The sequence below is a fragment of the Eubalaena glacialis genome, chromosome 2, assembly GCF_028564815.1.
Source record: "Eubalaena glacialis isolate mEubGla1 chromosome 2, mEubGla1.1.hap2.+ XY, whole genome shotgun sequence".
Taxonomy (NCBI): Eukaryota; Metazoa; Chordata; class Mammalia; order Artiodactyla; family Balaenidae; genus Eubalaena; species Eubalaena glacialis.
In genome coordinates this window covers 163,838,559-163,853,307 of record NC_083717.1, presented here as the reverse complement: position 1 = coordinate 163,853,307, position 14,749 = coordinate 163,838,559, and the positions used below count along the sequence as shown (strand labels likewise).

Sequence of the window (14,749 nt, the reverse complement as noted above, 5' to 3'; positions counted from 1 at the left end):
GCATAAGTTTCCAATCAGAAAATGCTGGTATGACAAACAGTTCACAATTACTTGCCTCTTGGTTTTCACTAAAAATTAAGGTACTTAAGAGTTGAGGATTCTAATCTAAATATGTAATTAAAGCTACTAAAATAATTTTTAAAAACATTTCAGTTTACAGTAGGAAAGTAGGATATATGTTTTGAGTAAAAAAGGACTTTTATGCATGGTCAGGCTGAGATTAGATTAAACTTAGGTAAATGGATTTTGTTATCAATATTAAAAGTAAGCTGGTGCAAGACTAGATTTGGTTCCTCTCTGCTAAGAGAGCAAGTTTACCTAGAATGCTGCTTTTGATAACAGGTTATATGAACTTCCTTCCTTTACGTGATCTGTATTTGCTTTTAAGTTCTCTTCTCACTTTGGATAAGAAACAAGTATTGTCTTACAGTGACTGATGATCTTATTTGACCAAGTGTTTTGAAACTTTTTGACAAACTTCCCAAATATCAAATTTTAATTAAAGTTCTTTTGACCTCCAGCTAACTTTGGGATTTGTTAGGGGGCCCCTAAGGCATCTCAAGGAGGAATATTTAACTAGTATTATTTGGTACATTGAGTTACATGGGAAGCATTGTCAAAGGAGTGATAAGCCTTCCTTTATTATACTGTACAGATAAATGTTACTACTATAGATATTCTACAAATTATATAAAGTTTCTGAAATGTACATATGTCCTGGTATAATCTATCAGCCATAACTCTGGTTATATCATAGCAAATTAAGTTTTGTCAACACATTGTGATCAGATCTTTAACCTTGCCTTTTTAAGTCTTTAATAGACAGTTAAGCTGATGCTTTGCAAAAGTGCTTCATCTTCAAGAAGATTCATAGGGAGGACTTTTTTGATAAGTGCAGTTCTCTAATAAATTTCAGATTATACCACTGAACTGGGTAAGAAATTTAAAATCCTAATGGAAGACTTGATGGCTTCATAAAAAGATAACAAAAGGATTGGTTACTGAGTAAACTGGTGTATATGGTTATAATGATTATGCGTTTTGTCTGGAATATTACTGATTTTTATCTGTGTTCTCCAGATATAGGGAAGCCCTTCCCATGAAGTTACTCATGACTTAAAGCAATTTGGTAAATTATACTTCTGTGAGTCTGGCTACGTGGCAACAAGTCTCCCCCAGTATACCAGGTCCATACTGGTTTTCAGGCTTATTCTCCTGAATTCCTCAGGGAATGAGATCTTTCTTATACAAGACTTGGATCCAGGACTTGGAACTTGGGATTATTTCCAACTCGGTATCCATGCCCCAAATCAAGGTAGGACTGTGTCCCATTTTAGCAGGAAGTAGCTAGAGCGGTCATCACCCCATTCCCTGAAAGACTTGGGGAAGGGTGAAACAGAATTGGAGGTTGAAACCAAGTCCCCCTAAAACCGAGTTCCTCTGCCAAGTTCATGATTAACCACTCTATCCAAAACATACCTACATGTTCTTCTCAAGATTGAGGAATATCAAAGAAAAGGGGGGAACTGTAATAGAGTGGGGCGTGCAGCCATTGGCAGGCAGCCGTTACCAGGCAACCATTACTGCGAGACCACTAGCACGGTGGTTAGGGGGCCCATTAGGCCAACCCTCGGGTGAGTGGTGGTCACCAGGCAGAGAGTGAGGTAAGAGGCGGATCCTGGCCTTCTCCCTCGGGCCCTACAGCTCACCTGGCCTCAGGCTGGTGGGTGAGCTGGGAGGCCCAGGGAACAGGCAGGGGGCTGTGTCCTGCAGGGCTCCATAGGCCTCACCAAGGTCACCCGCTGGCCGGGCCCAGGCCTTGAGGTGGTGATGAACCTCTCCCCCATCCCCACCTCTGCGACCTAATGGCAGTGGCAGTCTGCATGGGTTGTGGTCCATTGGACCTGGCTCCCTACCCCCATTTAGGCAGCCTGAGGCACCTGAGGACCAATTGGGTCCTAGGCACCTGGCTCCCTCAGTGATGATGGCTGGGCAGGGACTGGGGACCTGGCCCTGAGGGCACTGCCAGTTGAGATCTGCCTATTTAGCTGGGCCTGGGTACTGGCGGGAGGACCCAGACTGGGTGCTGGACGAACGCTCCTGGGCAGGGTAACTGGCCCCCGCAGGGGCCCCCTCCTCTTAGCCAGGACCTGGACCTCGGAGGGTGAAAGGTGAAAGTTATGCCTTGGGACCTTGCCCTTTCTTGTCAGAACAGAGAATAACATTTGTTTGGGGGAAATTTACAGGAACACCATCACCTGACCATGACCTGACCTCAAGAACAAAAGGATCTGACACCAAGAAGTTTGCAACAACTAACCACGCCCCTCCCTCACCTTTCCTATAAAGGGGCTTTGCTGAAAGCTTTCAAGGAGTTTGGGGTTTTTAAGGCATGATCCACCCATCTCCTTGCATGGCCCTGCAGTAAACCATTCTCTGTTCCAAGCTCCGACGTTTTGGTATTGTTTGGCCTCACTGTGCGTCATCAGGCACATGCACTTGTGTTCAGTAACACCATGACTACCCTGATTCCATAGCTTTTCTCAATTGTTTTCTCTTAGTGGAAACTCCTATTTCCTCTGTTATCTGCCTTCCTACATATTAAAGGTTCCTCATTCTTAAAAACTATACTTACATTAAGGTATAAAGACAATTTACATGCCTTATCTGTCACTCCACTTATTACCAGCCCTTCCTAAACTTATTTGGTGACCTTTTTTCTTTTACTGCTCTTTGTGTTTCTTTTGAAACTGAGGGCTCAGGTGAAAAGGGCAATCTTCCCAGGTACAGAGTAGTGACTCCCCCACCCCCACATAGTCTACAAGAAACTTTTATTTTTCTTCAAACTTTCTTCATTAATGAGTTTCTTGATTTTCTTTTCCCATTTCTATCTGATGTCTTCTCTCTTGGCATTCCAATATCACCTACTTACTTTTTTTTTCACTTATCATACTTTGTTTTTTATTATGATCACTTTATTCACTCATTCAACTAACACGTGTTGAGGAGGGCTGGAAGTTGAGGATGGCATGAATCTGAGTTTGAAGTTGAGAAGTCATTTTAAAAATTTTCATCTCATTTACTCTTTTCAAAAACATTTTAAAGATCTATTATCATGCCCTTTTTAAGATGGGGAAACACAATTGGGAGATATTAGGTTACCTGCTCAAAGCCAGACAACTGGAAGATGAAGCTGAAACTTGAGATCAGGTCTTCTAACATCACCTCCTGTGTTCTTTCCACTATTCCATATTAACTTCTCTCAGGATTGGCAAATAAGAGGCCTTCCTGCCTAATCTGCCTCTTTCTTGTTTTGTTTGATAAACACAGTAGCTTCTGGTTTGAGAAACCACCTGGAGTTAGACCACAGGGATTGATGGAAGATTGAAAAGTTAATTCCAATTAAGGCATTCCAATTCAGATTAAATAATCAAACCAGAAGCTACTGTGTTTACCAGTCTTACTGCAGGGACTTAAAAAAATTAAAAGATTGAATTTTCCCTGTTTTCCCTGTTACCAAAAGGAAGAGACCTTTACCTCTCTACCCTTTCATAGAGAATTTTCTTGAACAAATTTGTAATTATAAATCCTTCCTATATCTCTTTTATATGTATATAAGTCTTTTTAAAAGCTAAACAAGCCCTTACCAGGTACAACTCAGTAGTTTTTCTTAAGGTCCTGGGAGCCAACTCTTTGAAATCTAAATATCCAGGAAGATGGTGCCCCATATCCTTGCACCATAGAAGTTAGCCTAGGCTCGTTGCTCCAAGCTAAAAGTACCTTCTTGTCACAGAAATAGAAAAGTTTTCTTTTTCCCTTCTATAATGGCAATTAACGAACACAAATGGCTACCCCAAGCGTGACCTACCAAAGAAGGTACAGCAACCGGTGTGGTTACGTAGTACTATTACATGAGAACATGCACGTAATGGATTGTATCTGCTTGTCTATAAAGAAGGGTGAGATTTCTTTCTTTGCAATCGCATTAGCAATTGCCTGTGACACCCATCCCAGTCTGGTTCAGGGCTTACTGAATAATATAATTTTTTTTCTACATTCGGTGAGATTTTCTGTGATGGCAGGAGATCTTAGTTTTCATTTTTCCTTGACAATATCAATTCATTTATGTCTCTTACCTTTCCTATCCCTACCTGCTCCCCCGCCTACCACTCCACCACCACCACTCCGCCCCGAATAGTAAATCAGGATAGAAATGCGCTCCTTACTCACCTCTCAGTTTGCTTTGACCACCAGGTGAGATAACGCTTCAGAGCGGCAGCCAGAACCACGACTCCCAGCATTCCTGGCGCTCGCCGCTCTCCTGGCTTCCTCTTCCGGTTCGGGGGCTACTGAAACCGAAAGTGCGGTGCTGTGGCCGCCGCCGGGGTGATTTTCACCTTCGCCTGCGCGAACCCTCGCTGACCCAGGTTGGGAAGCCAGACAAGAGTAAAATATGAACGGAAGAGTGGATTACTTGCTTACTGAGGAGGAGATCAATCTCACTAGAGGACCCTCAGGTATGTGCAGAAGTGATCATTGCTGGGAGTAGGGTACTTGAGGCTGTAATTGCAGAGAGGACACCTCTTATGCAGAGCCGGATTCTTTTGGCCTCGGAGAAGGCAGGCCCCAACCGAGATATTTCATGCAACGCTTGTGAGCACATAGAAGGCTATATTGGCATCCAACGTTAGCCTGAGACGGATCTGAGGAGTCCACCTCATTTTGCTGTCGGATTACCACATGTATTTATAGTCAGGAAGAGTTTCTTCCTGCTAATGGTACTAGAAAATCCTGGGGGAAAGCCTGCTTTTTAGCCAGCACCCGTGAACACCACACCCTTCCTTCCATTTGCCTGCTCTATCCCTGTTTCTATGAGAGACAGTTTAGTAAAAATGGGAGCATAAACGGTGTGGACTGTAAATGCATAGCCGTTTTCTTGGTGCTAGTATCCCTCCCTCCCTCCTTTCATTTCTGGGAAATTCATTTAGACGGTTTAACTGGAATGTTAAACCAGAAAGAGACCTTAGAGATCTACTACAGATGTTCCCAAAGCTGGTTTCGCCTCAAAATTATCCAAGGTTTTTTGGTTTTTCTTTTTTTTAAAAAAAAAAGGTTAATTCCTAGGACCCATCTCTGTGAATTTGGATTCAATGCAGGTGTTTCTTTGGTCCTTTTCATCCCTTCCTTCCTTCCAACAAGCCCGTCATGGGATTCTGATACTACCAAATCCTGACTTTCACCTACAGTGCTCTTATCGCCTGACGCACTTCACTCCACTAGGCTCTTAATAGTACTACATGCTGCCCACTTTGGTTTTTGTTGCCTTTCCTTTACAGCTGTCTAGTGTATCAATTAAGAGCTTTAGCTTTGGGCTTATGTAGGTCCAAAAATGGTATCTAACCTCTTACTAGTTCTTTGATATTTATTAACTAACTTTACTGATGTAAGACTTAATTTCTCATATGTAAAATGTGCATGATAATAGAGTACGCTTCCTGTGGTTATGAGAATGAAATCAGTTAATCTATGTAAAATATTTAGAACATTGTGTGCTAAGCACTGTGTGTTCACTACTATTGTTGTTTTTATTGTTAGTAGATAAATGGTTAGGTTAACACAGTAAATCTTGCTAAATACTGTTATTTCAAGAGTCTCCAACAACTCATCAAGTACCATGAGCTCTGTCGGAAATAGTTTTTTAAGTCTTTCACTCCTTTCTGTTTCCATCGCCACTACTTAGACCAGTCCATCTTTTCCCATCTGGAATTTTGCAGTAGCTTGACCACCACTCATAGATTATTTTTCATAAAATATGGCTTTCTGAATCATCCATGCTTTGTCTTCTTTCTTGTTATAAAAAAATTGTAAATCAACTTTACTTATGAGAGTGTAATTTATTGCTAATCTGCATGGTTTAATGTCATGCTTCATACGATCTCCTAACCTTTTGTCAAAGGCTCATTCAGTATGCCCAAGTCTCTTAGGTACATTTTTCTTATTTTATGTAAATTTCTCCTTCTCTCCCTGTTAATGGTTATTGACTTTTGAGGCTAACATGGAAAATTATTGTTAAACCAAAATCTGTTTTTCTGTGCTTTTCATCCATTGGTACTTGTTCTTCTCCTAGGGCCAACTGAAACAATGGTAGTTCATTTTCTGATAGCCTTGCAAGTATTTAAAGGCATCTGGTTGTTCTCCTGTTTTGTCTTTTCCTTCTACAGCCTAAATATCCCTAGTTGTTATATTAGCTCTCTTGTGATGTGATTTGAAGTTTGATTCTTGTCTCTTGCTTAAGAATTTAACGTATTTTGACATGGTCCTTTTGCTGCAGTATCCACAGTATTTTCAGGATCTCCTGACTGGAGCAGAGCAGAACTCTGATATTCTCTTGCATATTCCAGTCACTAAATATTTTAAAAGTTTAGTGTAATATCACTTCACCTTTTTTGGTATTTACATAACAGCGTTGATTAATGTTCAGCTCACTATTCACTGAAATTTCTGATCCTATTGATCTTGCAGACCTGAAGTTCCTAGTGTTACCATTTTTCTGCATTATTGGAATTAGGACAAACGTCAAGGGACTGATTAAGATAATTGTATATGCTAATATATCTCACCTCAGAGTTGTTTAATTACTGTTTTGTATGTGCGTTTATTCAAAAATGAATGAATTTATTCACCTAGTGACTTTTAATTTTTTCTAAACATTTTCATGTTTTACTCATATAAGTTGATAAACTTAAAAGTTTAGATGAGTAGAGCCACAAACTTGGATAAAAACAGTCATTTGAACTTTGATTGGTTCATTTAACGAGGTTCCAAGTTTCTGTTTATCACCTCCCAAAGCTAGTTACCTGCTGTGTGGTATTCCTAAGAAGTCTCACAGTCTAACTCCGCTTTTCCTCACTGTGCCATCATGAAGATACATAGGGAAGAAGTCAGTTATCACCACTAGAAGCTTCCAGTAATTTTGGTAGTCCCATAGCGTTCTTTCTTTCTATAGAAGAAATATGAAAAGCCTCTAGTTCCAAGTATGCATTTCTGTTTGTAGGCAGCATTGTCACTCTTTGTTTCAGTACAGCGTCCTTTGTAGGGACCTGATAGTTTAATCAGGTAACTGCAAGAATGTATATACTTTTGCCTGTTTGTGTCAGTGTTCGGTCAGGGGCAAGAGTCTTGGGTAATTCCAGTGTTTAGGCCCATTTTGCAAGGCAAATGAACCTATTCTGTCTGATCTTGCTTACTGCAAGGGAAATAAAATCTTGGGGAAATTATGACAAGGAAGTGAGTATCTGGTGAGGCAAAAGGAAGCTTGGTACGTAGCTTGGCATCTATCCTATGCCTAGTTCCTCAGCCGTGTAAGGAGAGGCTTAGGCTGGATGACTTTGTAAGTTTCTTCCACTTCCAAGAGTTCATGATTCTTTGGCCCATTCCATGTGTTTTTTATGGTTCCTGCCATTTTGAACCAACAGTAGGTGGTCTGAAGAATCAATCACAATCTCAAATGAAATGCCCTCAAGGGTTTGAAGAGTTTACTTTTTATCCTTTATGGAACACTCTTTTCTTTCTATGGGCATCCAGCTTGATTATAGTATCGAAGCCTCCCACTTTTATCAAATTGAGAGTTCTTAATGTTGGAAAGACTCAGTTACTCTAAGAAGTATGACAAGAATCTAATTTAGCTTTTTTCACTGTAACAGGTACATATTGGCCATAAAGACAACCCTACTTCATGTTGGATATTAGGATTCCTTGTTCAGGACTGAGTTATCAGTGAGTTTCAGCAAGTTGCTCCCGATTACCACCTTTAAAGAGGGAACAGAATCTCTATTTTTCTACTTTCTTTAAAGGAGTTGCAGAGGGTAATGGGTTGGTACAGTGTTCTAATAATGAATAATTAAGGAAGTATTCTCCTTCTGGCAGTGTGCTAGTTACTTTTTATATATACGTAAATTTTTTTTCTTCGCAACCACCGTGAATGGTGATTAATCCACATTATTAATTGAGGAAATTGTCTCTCAGAGAGGTTAAGGATTTGCCCAAGTTCTAAAGCCAGTAAGTTTCAAAAGCCAGGAATTTAACCCAGATCTGTTGATTATAGTGTTCCATATACTACCTCCCAGTATAGTAGCTATGTCTAAGGAGTTGGCTCCCAGCCTTTCTCCTGACCTTTATTTTGTTATATCATGCCTTATTTCCAGAATGATTTGAGGCATCTTATGACTAACACAATCCGCAGTGGAAAGTTTTTATAGTTGGCTATTGACAGAGCTGACAGCGTATCAAGGTGAGAACCTAAAAACAGGAAACCTCAATTAAGTCCAAGCATTTAAGCCTCCACAGACCTGCCATGTGCTTTGTGTTTAACCCTGAGACTGTTGCTAACAGTTTTCTGACCCTTCATATGCCAAATAGATCTGAGAATAAAGTGCTGTATCCTTGCCCTATTTTCTCTTGATTATGTGAAGTCTAGCCCTCATTGAATTTATGTTCCAATGGAGATATGACATTCACATGTAAAAAGTTAAATCTCAGTGCAAAGGTGCAGATGGTTAAGGACTATGATGGGCATGGATGTAATAGGAGGGCAAAGGAAGTGTGTAGGGAAGTATGTTAATCTAACCCTGTGCTAGAAAAGGTGAAAGGATGGAGGCATCGGTGGGGGCCAGACTGATCAATTACAAAAAGGTGGAACTTATGTTGCTCTTATAGACAAGCTTTAGGCTAGTGCCACAACCAGGGATGGCCTAAGAAGAAATAGAGAAAAGAAAATAAGTAAGCATATTCTGAGATCAGTGAATAAACCAGCCTGGATAGAAGGAAGGGTTCATTTAGGAGAGTTAAGGGAGAAGAGGTTGCTAAGATAGGTAGAGACTGGATTATGAAAAGTTCTCAATGCTGGTGTGGAAACTTTCTCTAAGATTCCATCTTGATTCCTTCCCCTTCCTATTCATTGATTAAGATTCAATTCAAGAGTCACCTCCTCCAGGAAGCCTTCTTTACCCAGGCTAGATGCCCCCTTATTATGAATCTCAGACACCATTTATTGTCTGTCATGTATTGCCAAACTAAGCACTTTGTCTCATCTACTCCCAACAAGGAATAAATAAAACAGTTATTATCCCATTTTGCAAAGGAGAAAACCTTGACTCTCATCACACAGCTCTTTAAGTGGCAGAGTTAAGAATTGGATCCAGCGCAGACCTACTAGAGAATGGGCTTGAGGACACGGGGAGGGGGAAGGGTAAGCTGGGACAAAGTGAGAGAGTGGCATGGACACATATACACTACCAAATGTAAAACCGATAGCTAGTGGGTGGGAAGCAGCCGCATAGCACAGGGAGCTCAGCTCGGTGCTTTGTGACCACCTAGAGGAGTGGGAGGGAGGGAGATGCAAGAGGGAAGAGATATGGGGATATATGTATATGTATAGCTGATTCACTTTGTTATAAAGCAGAAACTAACACACCATTGTAAAGCAATTATACGCCAATAAAGATGTTAAAAAAAAAAAAAAAGAATTGGATCCAGGTCTATGTGACTTAAAAATCCAGGCTCTGAACGATCCTAGAAAGATCACAGAGTCCTGTGGGAACACAGAGAGAAAAAAATAGCGTTATTTCTATATTTGCTTCCTTACTTGTGTCTCGTCTTCCCTCTACTTCAGTCTGAGCTCTTCTGATTAAAAGGATGTATATTTCATCTCTTGTTTTCCTAATGCCTTGCCTGGTACATGACACGAAGTGGTCAGTAAATGTTCATGAAATGACTAGGCAAATTGATGAACATCAGAAAAGTATAATAGGATGTTGTTATATAAAGATAACCAGTAACATGGTCTATTTCAGCTTTCAAAAAGTCATAAACAAGGTTCTCCACTAAATACAATTTAAGAGAGAAGAATCAGTTTGGTCATAATGTGATATAATGGTAGGAAACTGACTAACATTCCAGAAACAAGGAGATGGAATAAGTGGAAAAACACAGAGAGTGAGAAAAGTATATGATACAAAGAATGTGTCTCTAAAGATTGCTTCAAGGATCAATCTTATTATGAATTTTTTCAAGATAGAAGTAGAAAGGCAAGCTGATAGATGCTCAACTATAGAAACATTTTGTAAAGCCATGTGACTAGGCAACAAAGTAGCCAATGATTGTATTTGAGTAAATGCAAAATTATTTATTGAGGAAAACTATCTATACTTGATTGATTGAATCAGAACAAACTTGGTTTCAGGAGGCTCAGAAATAAAGGGAAGCTGTTTTAAAAAATATTCATTCAGTGTTTACTATGTACACTATGATTAGGAATCATTGATACTAGGATAAAGAATAAGAAATGATCCCTATTTTTAAGAATTTTGCAGTTCAGTGGGAGGATAATTATGGTAGGCATGTGCTACCTATCCTCAAGAGGTAGAATATCCAAAGACTTATGGACCTTCATAAGATATGTTCCCAGTAGAGTCAGACTCAGTGGAACATTTCGGACAAAAGACCAAAGGAAATATTCAATGCCTTTAGGAAGTGTCTTAGAAACGAATTAGATAATGTCATTCTCCCCTTGTACAAAACTATGGTGTTTTCATGCCTGTTGCTATGTACAGCTTACCATATATTGGGCAAGAAGAAGCAGAATAAGAGAAAATTGGAAAGAGGGCAACAGGGTACAAATTGTAATATCAGGCAAAAATTAAGAGATCAAAACATTTTGAAAGCAAGGGAGCAAGTAGAGACATGATCTAGTAGAGACCGGACATACAAATTCAGTGCTTGCAAAAGGGCTTATCCTGGAGTGAGAGAATAAGGATGCTGTCGACTGAAGAAAATGCACAATCTAAATGTTGAGAAAATGCACAATCTAAATGTTTTATTTGGCATTCTTTCTGAGGACTTCAAGCCCAGAAGACAGCCTCTCAGATACCTCTGAGGGACTGCTCCCAAGAGGTAAGGGAGGAGCCAGAATATATAGGGGTTTTGAGACAAAGGCCAGGTAGTCAGAACATCAAAAGATTACCGTTAATGATAGAAAACCAGATATCTCAAGTTAGGGAATTTAGGGCTTTTCTATGTATGGAAAGATGCAAGTCTGGGCTCATTGAAATCGTTCCTTTGATACACACCTTAGCTATCTAGGGCCAGTATCCTGTTCTTTCCCATCCTGAGTCCCCTCCAAGTGCACCACTGGGCGTGTCTGCAGTGGCTCAGGGCTTGGCAGTGGGTCAGCCCCTTTGTCTCCATCCTGAGTTCCCTCAGGGCTCACTGTCAGGAGCAGCTGTAATTTGATGGCTTGATGGCTGCAACATCCTTTGTTCACCAAAATGGCAGGCAACACTTTTCACACACAGTCCCTCCCCTTGGTCATAAATTCGACCAACGTTTGGGAGACATTTCATGACTGATTTTTGTCCCACAGTGCTAGGAAGGCTCATTCCTAGATCAGGCAAAGATTCTGTTGGTATGCCACTCAAGGTGCCAATTTCTGGATTAGGCCCTGTTGATAATTTAAAATTCTCTGGATCCCCCCGTCTTACTAGCTTATTATGATCCAGGAAATGTTTTCCCTTGTTGCTTCTTCCCATACCTAGAGTTGCACTATTACAATTATTCTATATAGAGTTATATAGGTTTAACTCTCAAGACATCACTAATTTTGTTGGGGGCCTGGGGTAATGCAGGAGACAACAATCTTATAAAATAGGATATAAGTAATACGGCTAGTAACATTAACAAAGTCATAGTGCAGCAGAGAGACAAAAAGCACAAATAATTTGGAAACAAAGAGAACAAATTAAAACGATAATTAGTATAACTAGTTGTAATCTGGTTGCAATAAACCATCAAGTCCACAGGAGAGCCAGCTGGAGAAGCCAGATTCTGGAGGGATGAGGAATAGGTAGATCAAATGCCTACCTAGATATTTGAAAGAGAAGCTTAGGAGCAATAAAAAGAGGCCCTGATGTACATCCTGGCACGTACTGCCTGAAACATCTTTGGTCGGTATTGACTGAAAAAAAAAAAGCACAACCTAAAAGTTGAGAGTTATGTTTTATTTAGCAGACAAAACTGGACTTAAGCCTGGGACGCAGCCTCTCAGATAGCTCTGAGTCTGCTCTGAAGGGGTAAGGGAGGAGCCAGGATACATAGGAGTTTTTGCAACAAAGACCAGGTAGTCAGAACATCAAAAGATTACTGTTAAGTAAAGAAAACCAGACATCTCAAGTTAAGGAATTTAGTGCTTTTCTGTGTATGGGAAGGTGCAAAAGTCTGGGCTCACTGAAATCATTCCTTTGATATGCACCTCAGCTATCTGGAGCCAGTATCCTGTGCTTTCTCACCCTGAGTCTCCTCAGGGTACATCATTGGAGGTGGCTGCGGTGGCTGACTGCTTGATGGCAAGCATGCTGTTTCAATCCTGAGTTTCCTCAGGGCTCACTGTCGCGGACAGCTATAATGTGATGGCTTGATGGCTGCACCAACCTTTGTTTACAATGTTGCAGGCAATATTTTTTTCATTCACACAGGCCATATTCTTTGTCGCCTCCATCAGATGGGGCACCAGGATGGACAGGGACTGACCATGGGCGTAATACACTTTTTGGTGCTGCGCCATCTTTCTGTTTCTTTGAGGTTTAAGGTTTTCCCTCTTTCTCTCTTTGTCATGTTACTCTCTTTTGGGAGAAGTAACAAATAACAACTGACGTATTTCATCTTTGGACCAGAGAGTCTCCAGAGAATATAATAGTTTTGGGTGAAAAGATGCCTAGTCATTTAACCTCTTGAATCACTTGTTTGAATCATTCATTCATTCTTTCTTTCAGTCTGCACATTTATTGAGCAATGACTGTAGGGCAAGTTTCTGTGCTAGGCACTGTGGATACAAAGAGAACTGAATTTTAATATAATTGCAGTGAGTAGTAGAGCATAGTGATTAAGAGCCAGAATGCCTGTGTTACTAGCTATGTGCCTTGGGCAAGTTACCTCACTTCTATATACTTTGATTTCCTTAGCTATAAAATGAGAGTATTAATAGCACCTATTCAGACTTGTTGTGAGAATTAAATGGGGGTTTTGTTTTGTTTTGTTTTACAGATACTTTTATAGTGTTGATTCTGTATCAGGCACTCTTCTAAGCAGTTTACCAAAGATAACTCATTTAATTAATTTAATGGTGCCTGTCATTACTGCTGCTGTGTGGAAAATAGATGTCAGAGGAGCAAGAGTTGAGTCATCCAGGAAAGGCAGGGTAACCTATGTCATAGGCATTTTAGGGACATTGGGCTTCCCCTTCTATATTTCCCTCCTTTTCTTTTGTGCCTTCTTTTTCAGGTTATGAAAAAGCCTGCTAGAGGCTCACAGAGACGTTATTAACCTTGCTGCATTTCCCCAGAATTAGAAATGTTAGGAATTCCTGGCTTAGGTGTTACTTCCAATGGCTTTAACAGTCGCTTGCCACCAACTGAGGTTTGTATGTGTCCTAGGTACTGTGTGGGCACAGGAGATACAAAAATGAAAAAAAAAACAATCCCCTGTGCATGGATGTTTATAGCAGCTTTAGTCATCATTGGAACTATTGATGATTACTGCAATAGTGTAAAGAGTTAATTAAACAAGTAATTTCAGTGAAATGTGTTTCTAGGCAAAAGGGAGAAGACATCGAAAATCTTGGAGACATGGAACAGCTGTGTGTGTGGAAGGGTGAAAAGCAGGGAGGTGGTAATTATTATTTTTTTTAATTAAGACTTTATTTATTTAGAGCAGTTTTTGTTTCACAGCAAAATTGAGAAGGTACAGAGATTTCCCATATCCCCCATCCCCAGATATGCATAGCTTCCCCCATTATTGACATCCCCTACCAGAGTGGTACGTTTGTTACAGTTGATGAACCTACATTGATTGACACATTGTAAATACCCAAAGTCCATAGTTCATATTAGGGTTCACTCTTGGTGTTGTACATTCTATGGGAATGTACAAATGTATAATGACCTATGTCCATCATTATGGTATCATACAGAGTATTCTCACTACCTTAGATCCTCTGTGCTTCACCTATATATCCCTCTCTTCCCTCCTAACCCTAGTAACCACTGATCTTTGCCTTTTCCAGAGTGTCATATAGTTGAAATCATCATAGTATGTAGCCTTTCCAGATTGGCTTTTTTCACTGAGTAATATGCATTTAAGGATCCCCACATCTTTTCATGGCTTGATAGTCCATTTCTTTTTAGTGCTAAATAATATTCCATTCTCTGGATGTACTACACTTTATCCATTCATCTACTGAAGGAGTTTTGGTTCCTCTAAGTTTGAGTAATTATGAATAAAGTTGCTGTAACTATCCTTGCATAGGTTTTTGTGTGGACATAAGTTTTTGACTCCATTGAGTAAATACCAAGGAACGCAATTGCTGGATGATATGGTAAGAGTATGTTTAGTTTTGTAAGAAACTGCCAAACTGTCTTCAAAAGTGGCTGTACCATTTTGCATTCCCACCAGCAGTCAGTGAAAGTTCCTGTAACTCCACATCCTCACCAGCATTTGGTGTTATCAGTGTCCTGAATTTTGGCTGTTCTGATAGGTGAGTAGTGGTATCCGATTGTTGTTTTCATTTGCATTTGCCTGATGACATACGATGTGGAGCATCTTTTCATGTGCTTATTTGACATCTGTATATCTTCTTTGGTGAGGGCAATTATTAAATTTTGTTGTTACTGTATAGTGTAGAGCAGGGAGGGTCCAAAGC

The 14,749-nt window shown here is 40.1% G+C and overlaps 1 protein-coding gene across 6 annotated transcripts in view; it reads left to right on the top strand.

The window, feature by feature from the left end:
- SYNJ2BP (synaptojanin 2 binding protein) overlaps positions 1-14,749 on the top strand; it is an 81,631-nt gene that overhangs the window by 37,225 nt on the left and 29,657 nt on the right. For 5 of the 6 annotated variants that reach the window (XR_009699440.1, XR_009699439.1, XM_061180979.1 and 2 more), the window contains 2 exons: positions 1,081-1,315; positions 4,255-4,517. Coding sequence is in view for 4 of the 6 variants with exons in the window: in XM_061180979.1 (XP_061036962.1) it covers positions 4,454-4,517 (64 nt within the window). In the remaining 2 variants the exon portion in view is untranslated. The remainder of the gene's footprint in view (positions 1-1,080; positions 1,316-4,254; positions 4,518-14,749) is intronic. The other variant, XM_061180980.1, reaches the window with a different exon arrangement.